The sequence below is a fragment of the Euprymna scolopes genome, chromosome 40, assembly GCF_053919585.1.
Source record: "Euprymna scolopes isolate OS-2025 chromosome 40, ASM5391958v1, whole genome shotgun sequence".
NCBI classification, from domain to species: Eukaryota; Metazoa; Mollusca; class Cephalopoda; order Sepiida; family Sepiolidae; genus Euprymna; species Euprymna scolopes.
The window spans coordinates 14,208,398-14,223,776 of record NC_136521.1 but is presented as its reverse complement, the minus strand read 5'-3'; the positions used below and the strand labels follow the sequence as shown (position 1 = coordinate 14,223,776).

General features: G+C 36.7%; 1 protein-coding gene across 1 annotated transcript in view; it reads left to right on the top strand.

Moving 5' to 3' along the window:
* Positions 1-14,791, top strand: part of LOC145265382 (BET1-like protein) — a 31,687-nt gene extending 16,896 nt beyond the window's left edge. Inside the window, exons 2-4 of the mRNA XM_080121180.1 lie at positions 3,980-4,059; positions 8,659-8,715; positions 13,940-14,791. Coding sequence (XP_079977306.1) covers positions 3,980-4,059; positions 8,659-8,715; positions 13,940-14,107 — 305 coding nt within the window. The 3' untranslated portion in view covers positions 14,108-14,791. The remainder of the gene's footprint in view (positions 1-3,979; positions 4,060-8,658; positions 8,716-13,939) is intronic.
* The last annotated feature ends 588 nt before the right edge of the window (positions 14,792-15,379 follow it).

The window sequence follows — 15,379 nt, the reverse complement described above, 5'->3', positions numbered from 1 at the left end:
CGTGTTCCATTTCAGATCAGGAATAAAGGTGAAACCCAGATGCTTGTCAAAACAGTATTTTTAAACAATATTTTTAAAATTAATTTCCTCATTTTACTTTAAAAACAAAATGTAAACATATATAAACAAAATATTTTAGAAAATAATTTCTTAATTTAAAATAAAAATTGATTATAAAGAATTTTTTCTTTCTGATATTGCTGTTGTGTTGAAAAATAAAAATACACTTTTTTGACCTTCTGACTCGGATGAAAATGTAAGATCACCAGTCCAAACTTTATTTCAATTTTTTTTCCCCATTTAGATCCCACTATCTGGAGATTGACTTGTTTGCTCTCAGTTTTAAACGCTTTGTCTTCTTCCACTTCCCATTCTTCTTCTTCAGGTATCATGTCTTTTATTGCATTAGTTTCTGTTCTAAATCTAGAGATGGACTTAGATAACATGTTGCTTCAAAGAATGACTTCCTGTCTCCTTCCCTCCTCATATACACTCAGTATCTTTCTCTACTTTTTCTTCTTTATGTATCAGGTCTGTTATTGCAGACATCGATGATCATAGCTCTCCAGTCCCCTCTGCATTCGCTCTTTCTGGTGAGATCTATAGTCATGATTCCAGTGACTCTGTTGAGACTGTCAGTGAACTTTGTTCGTTGTCTTTCTCTGCTCTTTTTTCTGGCAATTTATTTTCCTAACATCAAGCTTTTTTCCAAGCCATGCACCCGCATTAAATAGTCGACGAACTTTAACTGTCTGGCATGAATGGTATTGAGTAGTCATCTGCTGTACTCTGCCTTACACATGACTTCCTTGTTTGTCTTCTTTTCTGTCCATGAGATTCCTAGAATTCTCCTTAAAAACCATATCTCCACTACTTCCAAACGCCTTTCAGCTGCCTTCGTTACTGTCCAACATTCGCAATAGTAAAGGAGAATTGAGCATATGTACGTCTTTAATATACTGATTTTTTTGTGTTCAGTTTTATTTTTTCATTTTTTTTTTTACACAAGAATTTATTTACGTTGGACTTGAAGATGATCATATTGTAGTCAGTTTGAAAGCAGGTAAACAGAAGAGAGTTCCACAGATGTGCAGTTTTAAGAAAGAAACTTTTTTCAAGGAATCTATGTTTAGGTTTAGCCACAGATAAAGAGTGGGGGAAATTACTGATAGTGGTTTCAGTTAGACGAGTGTTTCTCATGAAAGTTTGGCAAGGAGGAACCATAGATTGCCATGAAAATATCGATAAAGCAAAAACAGGTTCGCAACGTTTCTTTTGTGAGAAAGAGGTTGCAGGAAAGAGAAAAGGGCATCCCCTATTAGGCTATGAAGTCTATTTTGAACTCTGTCAAGGCAGGATAAGTCTTTCTAGCAACTTCTGCCCGGATGTGGCAACAAGAGTGCATCCTTGCATGTACCTGGCTCTTATATAGGTAGAGAATTGCATCAGCAGGTAGATATCTACTGAAACGATAGAAGGATCCGACCATTTTTCCAGCGATCTTACCAACGGATTTGATGTACGTGTTCCATTTCAGATCAGGAGTAATATATATGGGGTAGGTTTCTAACAGTATTTTGTATATTTTTTATTTTTAAGTCATTATAAAAACTTTAAAATATTTAGGTGTCAATTCGCGGCCATTTTTCTTGTTCTCACCTAACGCTCGACACTGTTTTCCGAACCGAATAAACGTTTTAAAGTGAATAAAACCACCAAAAACTTTTCCAGATAGGTAGAAGAGTAACTTATCTTGCCTTTTATATTTATTTGTTATATATTTGGCTTTTGACCACATTTTTGTACCTCTGTGGATTGTAAAACAAACTCATATTTTCTGAATAGTTTATTTTGAAAATATTTTTAAGTAGTTTATTTAATCATCATCATATCTTATCGCAATAGAAATTAACCCATCGCATGACGGTGCTGTTTGCCTCCTTAAGGTCTTGGTTTGAGCAATGAGGACCCAATCGGCAGTTTTCCCTAAGGTGGTGCATTGTTTGTACCTCTCCACATGGACAAAAAGGTGACGTGTCTAGGCCCCACTTGTGGAGATTGTCTTTTGTTTTGCCTTCTTTGGCTCTGGCTCTATTTAGAGTCACCCAGTTTTTTCTACCAAGGTTTGAACCCTGGGGGAGTGTTTCTTTTGGGTCTGGAAGGGCTTCATTTTTATTCCTGCTGTTATAGTCTCGCCATCGTTCCATCCTATAGGAGGCAGCTTGCCTGGGATCGATTTCCTCTATATTGATGAAGCTACTGCGAGATTTTAGTCTTTGTCTGACTGATTGGTAGCCAAACAGTGAATGCCTGTGGTCGTTAAGCTGTTTGTACCGTTCCATTCTGGTGATGACTTCTCGCCTGATATGTGGTGGTGGAATACCAGTGAGGCAGTATAGAGCTGGTTTATTTAATATTTTTTGGTACTCTTGCAAATATTGATCCAGACATAACTCAGCATTCGCTTGGCTTTCCCCAGGACATGACATTAACAGCTCAGGTTCTGTTGCTGTCTGACATAAAATAAAGTTACGTTCCATTTTTAAAACAACTGTAAAACAGAGCGTTCTCCGCAAGTTTTTTTTTTACAACATTTTTCACTTTTTTTTCACGGCTTTCGGAGTAAACACCCCCAACCTCCCTATGTTAAGAACGGCTTTCGGAATAAACACTCTCAACCTCCCCATGTTAAGAACGGCTTTTGGAATAAACACTCCCAAACTCTCCATGTTAAAATCGGTTTTACTAATTCCTTCGTTGTGAAAAAAATGACTGCCAGGAGTAATCCATGTTCAATGAGAAACCTTTTTTATCCTCTTCCAAATTGTCGTCTGCTACTCGGATCTTCAGCTCTCGCACGTCAAGTTGAAAATCATTGTGCAGCATTATAATGATGTAGATCACGCAGACGATATTGCTTTGTTCGCGAACAACACTGCTGATGCGCAAACACTGTTACGTAAGCTAGAAAAGTTTGCAAATGTCATTGGTCTCCACATAAATGCGGATAAGACAAACTTTATGACTTTCAATGTGAAAGGAGAGATCAGGGCTCTGGTTGGATCAACACTGAAAGAAGTTGCTGAGTTTATGTATCTGGGCAGCAACATAGTTTCCACAGAGAGAGATATCGAAATTTGCATCTCAAAAGCATGGGCCGCATTGGATCGGCTGCATTCAGTATGAACTTCGGAACTAACTAACAAACTGAAAAGGCAGTTCTTCAGGGCAATGGTAGAGCCTGTCTTTGTTTACGGTGCTACAACCTGGACAGTCTCGAAAAGATTGGAAAGAAAACTAGATGGCACATACACCCATATGCTATGAACAGTATTAAATATATCTTGGCAAAATCATCCCACGAAGCAGCAACTTTATGGCAACCTACCTGCCATATCTAATACCATCAGAGAAAGACATCTACGATTTGCTGGTCATTGTCTGAGAAGCAAGCATGAATTGGTGAGTGATGTATTGCTATGGACTCCACAACACGGGTGCGCAAGCAAAGGACGACCTAGATCCACGTACATCCAGCAAATAGCACACGACGCCAACTGTGAACCTGGAAGACAGGAAACTCTGGAGAGGAAGAGTCACATTGGTCCAGGCAAGGAGCCCGTCATGATGATGATGATGATGTAATTGGCTCAGCTTTATATTACATCAGACAGCAGCGTAACCCGAGCCGTTGACATCATGTTCCGGGGAAAGCCAAGCAATTTTTTATTTGAATGTTTAAAATTTTCAATGAAATGTAAGCAGTCAAAAATGATATTTCAATGAAATGTAAGCAGTTAAAAATGATATTTCAATGAAATGTAAGCAGTTAAAAATGATATTTCAATGAAATGTAAGCAGTCAAAAATGATAAGGGACTGTTTTTGGTTAAACATTGTTAATTTCTTTTTTTCAAAACCGGAAACCATCACTTTGACTCAAATTTAAAATCCACAAATTTTTTTTTTTTCCATTTCAGGAAGAACAGAAGCCATGATGGAGGAGGAGAATAATGCTCGAGTTGATGGACTCTCAAACAAAATTTCACGATTAAAAGGAGTAAGTAAAAAAACTACTTCCTTCTACTTTTACCTCTGTTAGATGGGATGTAGCCACCTAAAAATAATAAACAATTTATATTTAAAAGCTGGACACACACACACACACACAACTTTATATAATAGACTAGCAGCACTATCCGGCATTGCCCAGGACCATGAAAATTAGGTCCTGCATATGACCTTAAACTATATCCGATGGTGAGGCCCCAGCTTGCGGGGATTGGAGCCACACTTATACCATAGAAAACGTAACTCTAACTTTCATACCAAGTGCGGCAAGCATATTCTTCCGGCATTTGAAAATAACACCACAGACGAACAACTCATAGACTCTGTACTAACTTTTTCTTCCATTTACCATCATGGCAAAAGCAAATAAAACAATGTATAAAATTTTGAAGATGGTGTCTATCGCCAAAATATCAATTTTAAACAAATATTTGTTTATTTTACATTTTTTTTTTTTTTTTTTTTACATGGGGGTCACCACTTATCAAGGCCCGGAGGCCACTCAGGGATAAGGGTTATTGCGTATACAGTAATCAATGAGATAGTATTGTAGTAATCATTAGTATTGGAGATTTGATAGAGTGTCTTACTTAAGGGGGCGGTTTGTCAGGAATTTGTTTATGTTGGATTTGAAGACGTCCAAGTTGTAGTCAGGTGGGAAACAGGCGAACGGAAGAGGGATCCACAATCGTGCACTTCTGAGAAAGAAGCTCTGCTCATGGAATCTACGTTTGGATTTAGGCACAGATAAAGAGTGGGGAAAATTATTGACAGTAGTTTCAGCCAGACGTGTTTCTCATGAAAGATTGGCGAGGGGGGACGCGAGATTAGAGCTCAGACGAGCATTTGCCATGGAAATAACGATAAAACAAAGACAGGCTCGCAACGTCTCTTCTGTAGGAGAGAGGTTGCAGGGAAGAGAAAAAGGCATCCCCTATTAAACCACGGAGTCTATTTTGTACTCTGTCAAGGCAGGATAGGCTGTTTTTAGCAGCTCCTGCCCAGATGTGGCAGCAGTACTCCATCCTTGGACGTACTTGGCTTTTATACAGATAGAGAATTGCATTCGTAGTGAGATATCTTCTGGAGCGGTAGAAAGATCCCACCATTTTCCCAGCTTCCCTGGCAACAGATTTGATGTACATGTTCCATTTTAGATCAGGAGTAAAGGTCAAACCCAGAAGTTTGTCAAAACATGGAGCCTCCCCAAGACGAGAGCCATCCATTTCAATTGATGCCAGATGGGGATCAAAGCGTTGATGATGTAAAGATAGAAGCTTTGGTTTTTGGATGCCACCTCTTCCGCCATTGTACCACGCGCTCAAGATCAGAGGAGAGAGAATTAGAGAGAACTTTGTCATTTACAGCCTTTGATGTGTTGCCATAGATGGTTGTGTCATCAGCATAGATGTCAATGAATGATTTAAGTATGTGTTTTGGGAGATCATTAATGTAGATCAGGAAGAGAGTTTGGCCCAGCATGGACCCCTGAGGGACTCCAGCATTAATACTGTGGGCCTCTGATTTCTGCCCATCAACCACTACTCTTATGAACCTATCAGAGAGAAATGATTTAATGATTGAGAAAACATTTCCAGTAATACCATAGCTGGAAATCTTGTGAAGTAGGCCCTTATGCCATACCTTATCGAAGGCCTTCGATATGTCAAGAGCAATTGCCTGGAAAGGAAACCTTTGTCAAGAGATTCACTAATCCTATGAGATATAACCGTTAGCACATCTGCTGTAGATCTTGCAGAGCGGAAACCATATTGCATGTCACTAAGAAGGTTGTTTCCGTTGAGGTGGTTGATTAATACTTTATTTAATATGGATTCCAACAACTTACTCATGACACACAGGAGACTTATTGGTCTGTACTAAGAGGGAGATGACTTATCACCTGAATTCTTAAATACAGGGCAAACTGATGAGGTTTTCCAGGGTGTTGGAAAGCACTTCTCCTTAAGGCAACGCTTAAACAGTTTTGTAAGTATGGGGCAAGTTCTGGTTGGAGTTTTTTCAGCACTATAACTGGAATGCCATCAGGGCCAGTTGCTTTACTGGAATCAAGGTTCTTGATTAGCTTGGCGACCTCACGCACAGATATTTGTATGTTGCATAGCATGTTGTCTGTTAAAGGAGGAAATACAGGGAGTTGATGGCCATTGTCGCATAGGGTAGAATTAGCTGCAAAGTTCTTGGCAAATAGTCTGGCTTTGTCTGATGCTGATGAGATGACCTCAGGTCCATTGATGATAGTTGGGATAGAACGCACGCTTCTGTTCAAGATCCTGTTTACTATTTGCCAGAACTGGTGGGAACCAAGTCGCTGCTCAGCTACTTTGGATTTAACAGACTGAGCATATAGCTCTCTTTCATTTTTTATTACTCTTTTACAGTGGTTGCTGGCAGTCCTGAAAGCAGCTTTAGTCTCAGTACATCTATTACGTTGGTAACTATGGAAAAAGTGATTTCTGTGCGTGATGGCAGCAGCACATTCAGGGGAGAACCATGGCTGGCTGTTAGGTTTTTGTTGGAATTTTTTGGATGGTATGAATCGGTCTATGTCTACAATTAACCATTCGATCAGGTCTGATACTATAGAGGGCACATACTTTTTAAACATGGAATGCAGAGGTAGGTCAGATATGAATGTACGGAAGCTATCCCAGTCAGCCATAGAGTATCGATATACAATACGGTGGAGAGGTACGCCTGTAGATTTATTAAATTTCGTTTTTATCTTAACTGCTACAACAGAGTGGTCAGAGGATCCCAGAGGAGATAGAACGGAACATGAACACTGCTCAGGGGAAGTTGTGAGGAAAAGGTCTGGAAGGCTTGCATATTGACCGGTAGTATCGGGCACACGGGTGGGTTCGTGAACAATCTGAGTGAGGTCATAGGCAATGGCAAAATCATGACAAAACCTCCCCTCGTCATCGGTTTTATTTGAGTGGGTCAGCCATTCCACATTATGGACATTGAAGTCACCGCAAATGTGAATGTTAGCCGAAGGATGAGCAGACAGGATGTGGTCAATTTTCTCAGATATGCTCTTAAAGATAGTAACCCCACTGTTGTGGGGGCGATAGAGGGCAAATATAAATGCAGTGGTGTAAGCTAGTGCAACCCAGAAGCACATATAGGGTAAATTAGGGTCTTCTCTGGAGATATCCCTACCACATGGAAAGCCATCTTTGATGTAGGCACATATTCCATGTCCATGGCGATCTTGGGGGTCAGATTTAGATGTTAAGTTAGAGTGTCCTTTAATTATGAATTCGTCTAGAGAAGTGGTTGGCCCTATGCCAGTTTCACTTAGAAAGAATATGTCCAGTTTCGTCTCCTGTAATTGTGTTTCAACCTCTGAAAGGTTGGAACATAGACCCCTGATGTTGGAGAAGGAGACCTGGTAGTAGGGGTCTACGTTGAAGGATGGGGTTCTACGTTTATTTGTGTTTCTTTTTTGGAGATTTGTCATGATTGTTGAGGTTTTGGGGTTTGTGAAGCAGGTCGGTAGACTTGGTTGGAGCAGGACAGAGAGGGAAAATAAGGGAGAAAAAGACAAGAAAATTTTTTTTTTTTGTAGCACATGATAAGGTAAAGCTGTAACAATTACCCACTAGTATGGCATCGAGAGGCCCTACCAGAAACTACTGTATGGTCCAGAATCCATTCACCAAATGGCAATACAGCAGCCCCAGTACTTTTCACCTGCTGATAGGACAGCCTCCTTTGTGGTTAATCCAATGTTCGGGTCCCTGACTATCAGGCGGGTAACGTCAGCCCAGATGAAACGTTTACCTCCAGCACCCTTACTAGTGACATGACCACAAGGATAGACATAGAAACAGAAATTTTCCGACATCTCAGGCTACTGTTTACGAAGTACTACCGACCTGGAAAGCAGCTTTTTCTTCACCCTTTGTCAGAAAAATCACTCACTGGAAATGAGGACTGAAGGACAAAAAAGGAGAAGCGAGAGTTACTGGAGCTGCTGATAACACATCCACATGCATTATCTACTCTCCATATAATATGGAGAGTATAAAATATATATGAATAAATAAATAAATAAATAAAAATGGTAAAAAAAAAAAAGGAAAAAGGTGAGAAGGACTTATTAATATCTACTTATTATAAGTCCGTTGCCCCATTCCCAGCTTAGGGTAGTACTTGAAGATAGTCTTCCCTCCCATGTTAATGCATGGATACGTTTTGCCTTTATCTAGGTCTTTTCAACATTTAAACTACAACACAGGAATAAGTAAACCCAAATAAATTGTTTTGGACTAATTTCCCAACTGTGTTTTCTTTAAAATAAAGGGAGTTGGAAAAAAAAATGGAAAAATCTGAAATCGAGATTAATTTCTCAACTGAGTGACCCCACATAATATTGCATTGTAATTTGTTCCAATAAACATATTTCATACATATTTTATTTTAAATATTTGTTTAAAAAAAATTATTTTTAAAAATAATCTGCATTGTACTGGCTTTCAATTCAAATTTAAACTATAAAATAATCATAATGCTTCAAGCAAACTAAAATGCTCTTTTTTTTCTTCTTTTTTTTTTTCAGTTGGCGCTAGACATTGAAACTGATACAAAAGAATCCAATCGTTATCTCGAGGGAATGGTAAATTTTATTTCTTATTTTATTGCTTTTGCTGAGATCCCAAAACCACTAAAGTCTTCTTTTTTTTTTTTAAATTACATTTTCACCCCAAACGAAGCAGAGTGTCACGTTGATGTAGCGGTTACTACCGGGCGATTTGCAGGGATATTATGATGTCTGTTTACATTACACTTGAAATTCTGAGGATAAAAATTATTACCAGAAGAGTAACAGAAACTTGCCATGAAGCATGTGAACAACAGAAGATATTGTTTTGAAAGAAACAGCTTAGCCTATAGGCTTGGTTATAATGATGTTTATCAGCTGTTTTCACTTGTGAAGTAATCCATTTCAGCTTCCAGTTAATGTCGGGTCATCAGGAGGGAAAAGGGCCCGTTTCAGGGCTTTCCTTTCCTTAGTTTTTTTCTTGTTGACTTGTATAAAATGGTGTTTATCATTTTTTCTTAGGGTATTTGATTTCATTTCTTAGTTTATTCACTCATAGACTTGTATATAATCTTTTGTTTCATATCATCCTTCAGATTATATCCGGTTGTCAAGAGGGAATACGCACAATTTCAAGGCCTTCCACTCTATGGCTTGTTCACGTATTGGCTTCCCCTCCCTTTCTAATGCAAGGCCCAATTATCTAAATCGCATTTGAATAAATTGCGCAATACAATGAAACTGACGTTGGATAATTAAGCGGTTCCTGTTACGAGCAGCGGCTTTGCGCATGTTGTTTAAATGTTCAAAAGTTACGGTTAACATATTCGTTAAGATGCACTCTTATCGAAAAGAATTAATAATATTAGCTCTCTTTTTAGATCGACATATTTCCCTATCTTGCATTGATGCTGTTTTTCTACCCAGCTCTTTTAAGGCATTGTAAATTCAATCAAGATGAGTTTTTTCCTTGTTACGGCTTGTTCACCCAACGGCCCCTCTCACTGATGCGAGAACCAATTATCTGAATTGCATTTGAATGGACTGCTCAATACAATAAAAATGACGTTTAATAATTTAGCATTTCCTGTTACGAGCAATGACTTTGCGTGTGATGTTTAAATGTTCAAAGGCTGCATCTAACATATACGCTAAGTTAGGATGCGCTCATATCAAAAAGAATAATGAAGAAAAAAATAATAAAATAAAACAAATAAAATTAATTTAAAATTTTTTTAAATACATAAATTAGTAAAATCATTAAATAAATCTACTCAGAGATAGCTACACTGTAGACACTTGCTACCATATCATGCGGTATTCCTTTTTGGCCAGAGCCACCTTGCACATTGTTCAGTTATCTCTATGAGGCATTTACTGGCTGCAATTCTTTTTGGTCTTTAATTCCAAACTTGCTTAAAAATTGATATAGGGAGCCCGCAAGGAAACTTCTTGCTCCAATCTCAACAGCTTCAAAGATTGTAATGTAACCGTAGTCGGCTCTCTTTTTAAATCTTCATATTTCTTTATCTTGCATTGATGTTTCTCTACCCGGCTCTCATGTTAGTACAGTTTGGAATTCTCTTCAGAGTCCCTGCTTCTCTAAGCTCTCTAATATGACTATTTTAGTAAAAAAAAAAAAAAAAAAAAACCAACAAAAAAACTTGAAATCTGTGCTGATCCAAAGCGTTTTTATGGCTGATAGGTATTACTAATTCTATTTCCTGTACGTCTGGGCCTGGATATGACCTTAAACTATATCCAGTGGTGAGGCCCCAGCTTGTGGGCTTTGGGGAGTGTGGAGCCACCCTTTAATTACCATTGCTCCCAGGTCCACTCTGACCCGGAGTGGTAGTACCTGTTAGGGTCCCAACTATGGGTTAAATAGAAACCGACTTGAAAAAAAATATATATATATTCTATTAAAATATTTTTCTTCAAAATAACTGGATTCGGCATTAAATAACCCGAAAAGGGTTGATATGCCGCTTTGGGGAGTGTGGAGCCACTCTTTAATTGCCATTGCTCCCAGGTCCACTCTGACCCGGAGTGGTAGTACCTGTTAGGGTCCCAACTATGGGTTAAATAGAAACCGACTTGAAAAAAATATATATATATTCTATTTAAATATTTTTCTTCAAAATAACTGGATTCGGCATTAAATAACCCGAAAAGGGTTGATATGCCGCTTTGGGGGAGTGTGGAGCCACTCTTTAATTGCCATTGCTCCCAGGTCCACTCTGACCCGGAGTGGTAGTACCTGTTAGGGTCCCAACTATGGGTTAAATAGAAACCGACTTGAAAAAAATATATATATATTCTATTAAAAAAATTTTCTTCAAAATAACTGGATTCGGCATTAAATAACCCGAAAAGGGTTGATATGCCGCTTTGGGGAGTGTGGAGCAACTCTTTAATTGCCATTGCTCCCAGGTCCACTCTGACCTGGAGTGGTAGTACCTGTTAGGGTCCCAACTATGGGTTGAATAGAAACCGACTTGAAAAAAATATATATATATATTCTATTAAAAAAATTTTCTTCAAAATAACTGGATTCGGCATTAAATAACCCGAAAAGGATTGATATGCCGTAAAACAAAAACAACCAACCAATCCTGTACGTCTTTTTTATTTATTTATTTTTTTTTTTTCCAGCATTAGATGGAATGTCTTTAGAACAGAATATATGTCATCATGGGTGCCAATTGTTCAGTGGACACTTGAATATTTTTCAAATCCTCTGCATGACAAAAAAAAACAATCTTTGAATTTATATATCAATTCCTCTAGTTCATGGAGCCAAGTTGTTATATCATCAAAAAGGCAAAATAACACAAACACATGTAGAAAAGAATTACAGTAATACAATATCACCAGTGCAGCTTCTGCTACTTGATTCGCTAAGTGGATCACAGTTTAAGTATTATATAATTATTGGAAGAGTCCATTGTATATCTTAATAGGGATAATAGCATAATGCAAACTTATGATTTCACAAGGTTTATTTAACAAACCTTATGCAATGATTATACAAAGTTCAGTTTTATTAGTTTAACAAATCAAACCAATAATTTCACATGATTTATTAAACAAACTTGGGAAATTATTTTACAAAGTTTAGGCTTTTATTGTTTTGATTGGACTATTGTTCTCATCTTAAGTATTATCTGTGCAATGTTTCGGTTGGTTTAGCCTTCAACCATCTTCAGGCATGTTGATTGTTGTCTTGGAAAAGAAAGGAGAAAAGTTACTGGCTGCGTATATATTTTCGTATTCTTGGAGTTGGTTTCTGTTATACAGCTGCGGTTTCATATGTATGAAAAAATTGGTTGACAAAGAAGACGCAACTCTAATAAAGATCGACAGGCGATTATCTCTATTTCATCACCAAAAACCATAGCAGGCAGCCCGGGTGGAGAGAGGTGTTAAAAAATAATGGTAGTAGGCTCGAACCCGTAACACGAAGGAGAAAAAAAGTTTAAAAAAGCGTAACATCTTACCCGATGCTTCCATGGCGCAACCGGAAATTGCGAGCGTTGAAATTAAGCGTAGTCAGTCCAGCGGAGACAATGACTTACAAAAATGTTGACGCAAAAAGCGACCCCTTATTGTAAAAAACTGCCCACATGAGAGTGATGGAATTAATGTTTTTGGACAATTTTTCAATATTTGTCATCCAAAGGATTGAACTTCAAAACGATACTGATCTCATGAGGATCCGTTGCGTGTTTCAAAAGTTTTTGGCAGACATACAAACACATGCACACATTTTGCCCTTATATATATATATATATATATATTGTATATATATATTGTATATATTTAGGCAGCATTTTCTCATTTAGACAAATATTATTGAATAGCACGGAATTATTCTGTTTTATCTTTTCCAATCTCCGAATAGTCCTTTTTGCGTTTTTCTCAAAATTGTATATGTTGGATCCATAATCGCGAGCGCTTTCGATAGAAGTACTTCTATCATCCTCAGGCATATTGTAGAAATAAATGTAGGGATTGTTTTTTAATTTACTTATATATATATTTTTTCCTAGTCACGTGGTAATATATATATATTATATTGGATCCAATATATATTAATGATTTAAAAAGTTTAAAAAAAAACAACTTGCGCACCACTACCGAGAATTGAAACCAAAACGTTTAGCTTATGATTCTTTTTTTCCTTTGACGTTAATGCCTGAGCTATGAAGGCATGTTTGCTGCAACACTAAAAATTAAAACGTAAACCAATAGCTACTATGTTACACATGCATATTTGTAAAGCTGTCGTCTGACCTTCACCTTGCAAATTCCATTTTTTTTACTTTTCACACCTTTGCACAGATTTTCCCCTGCTAAAACCTAAATATAAAGTTTTGCATGTGTTCAAATACCCTATATATTAAGTTTCATATCTGTAGACCAAAAACTGACAGGAGTTTAGTAGGCAAAATTATTTAAGCAAATATATATATATATACGCATACATAAATATATATAGAAAGGTGTTTGTGTTTACTATAACCTTTTTACACAAATATTACGCAAGTATAAACCATGTAGAATATCTGCACGAATATAATTACACGTAATAGTTAACTAAAGATGATCATTTCATAAGAAAACCAAAAACACTAATAGGGAATTAATTAAAATGAATGCTTAAAAGAATATTTAAATTAGCTAGATTTTTTGCAGATGAATGCAATTTTATGACCCATATATAACAAAGTTGTATTTTCTTTTTAAATAAATAGAAAAAAAGGTTTTTAATATGAATATCGATACACAAAAAATACACATAATTTGTAGACGGTTATCCTCATCTTCATAGTTATTGTTGTTATTTCACCACGTTTCAGCCAACTGTTTCTCTGACCTTCGTCGGGTGGTTAACCGCGACGGGATAGGAATGCTGAGTCTCTTAACTGTGTTTTCATTAATTACTGCCTTCCATAGTTGTTGTCATCTCACCACATTTGTGCCAACTAATCCTCTGGCCGGCTTTGGGTAGGATTGAAACCACTATCCTCAAACAATGCCCACCTGAAACCATAGAGATTCAACGCCTCTACGTCTACTGTGCCATGGGTCCCAATGAAGGCCAGAGGAATAGTTGGTCGAAGCGTTGTGAAACAACAATAAAGATGAGGATAACAGTCCGCAAATAAATAAGAAACGTTAGTATACATTTTTAGAGGAATGAGGGTTGCTCCTTTCACTTCCACACATTGTTTTTTTTATTTTTACCCCCACACCATTATAATTGTTTAAAAACATTTTTTGGTTTCTTTTGTAGGGTTCAGACTTTGACAGTTCACAGGGTTTGCTCACGGGCAGTATGAACCGCATCGCCCACATGATGAACACCGGCAAAAGTAACCGCACTCTTATGTGTTATGTCATCTTTGGCCTGACGGGCCTCTTCTTCCTCTCGTATTATTTGGTTTCTAAAGTCCGTGCCTAAATTGAAGATTCCCTGTACAAAAAACGATATTTGTACAATTTAGTCAAGACATTAAAAAATAAAAATATTGAAAAAAAAGTTTAAATTGTATGTATCTGTTATGGAATGAAGTTCTCCGGAAAAAAATTTCACTTAATTTCATCAAGTAGTTTTTGTTTTACAGCAAAAAAACAATTTGTTATGATACCGAGCAAAAGGTTCGATTTTTAGGAAGAAAAGCTAGTTATTAAAGGTAGGGGAGGGAGTGTCGGCGCTTTACATGGAGTTATCTAAAATTAAAACAAAAATTTAAAACAAATCAAAGATGTCTGCCTTCAACGCGCTATCATAAAAGCGTGTTTTTCCGCTGTAAAAAAAAAACTACTCGATCAAATTAAGTGAAATTTTTTTTTCAGAAATCTTCATGTCAAAACGGATACGTACAATATAACTTTTTTTTTTTTGATATTTTCATTTTTTAATGTCTTGATTAAACTGTACAAGTACCAATAAAACATTTGCAATGCCACCTGGTGTTAAAAAAAAAACAAAATATGAAAAAAAAAAACCCGAAAAATTAAAGCAATTGTTTCTTTTTGTTTTTTTTTTTGTTTGTTTTGTGAGGAGGTGGCGGGCTTTTAAACATTTGATTTAATTTTTTTTGTTTTTTCTGATAAAACTACTTATTTATTTTCCCATTTACAACTTTTTTCTTGTTTTTTCTCACAAACAATATTATTATTATTATTATTATAATATTATTTTACAAACAATATTATTATAATTGATATTATAATTACGATTATTATCTCACGAACAATATAATCATTATAATGAATATTATAATCAATATTATTATCTCACAAACAATATTACAATTATAATTAATATTATTATAATTATGATTAATATTATCTCACAATATTATTATTGTAATTGTAATTAATATTTTTATCTCAGAAAGACTTTTCACACAAGTCAGTATCAGCGATAGCTTACTGTCAACAACCAGTGGTGTATACTGGAGTCTAAGCGACAACAAATCTTCTCAGATTTCCAGCACTCTACACCTCTTTTCAGTAACCATTACAAATCACTTTGTGTTATTGCAACAGTCGTTTTCCATTAATTTCTCGCTGACAACGACCGTTGGTCTTTTCTAGAATTTGAGTGACACTAAGGCTCCCTAAGGTCTCAGTACTCTTTACAATTTTCCAATGGAGGTCTGGTTGGTGCTCTTTCTCCATGGTCTTTTCATCTTCCTGAACCCTTCATGACAGTTTTTTGTGGTAC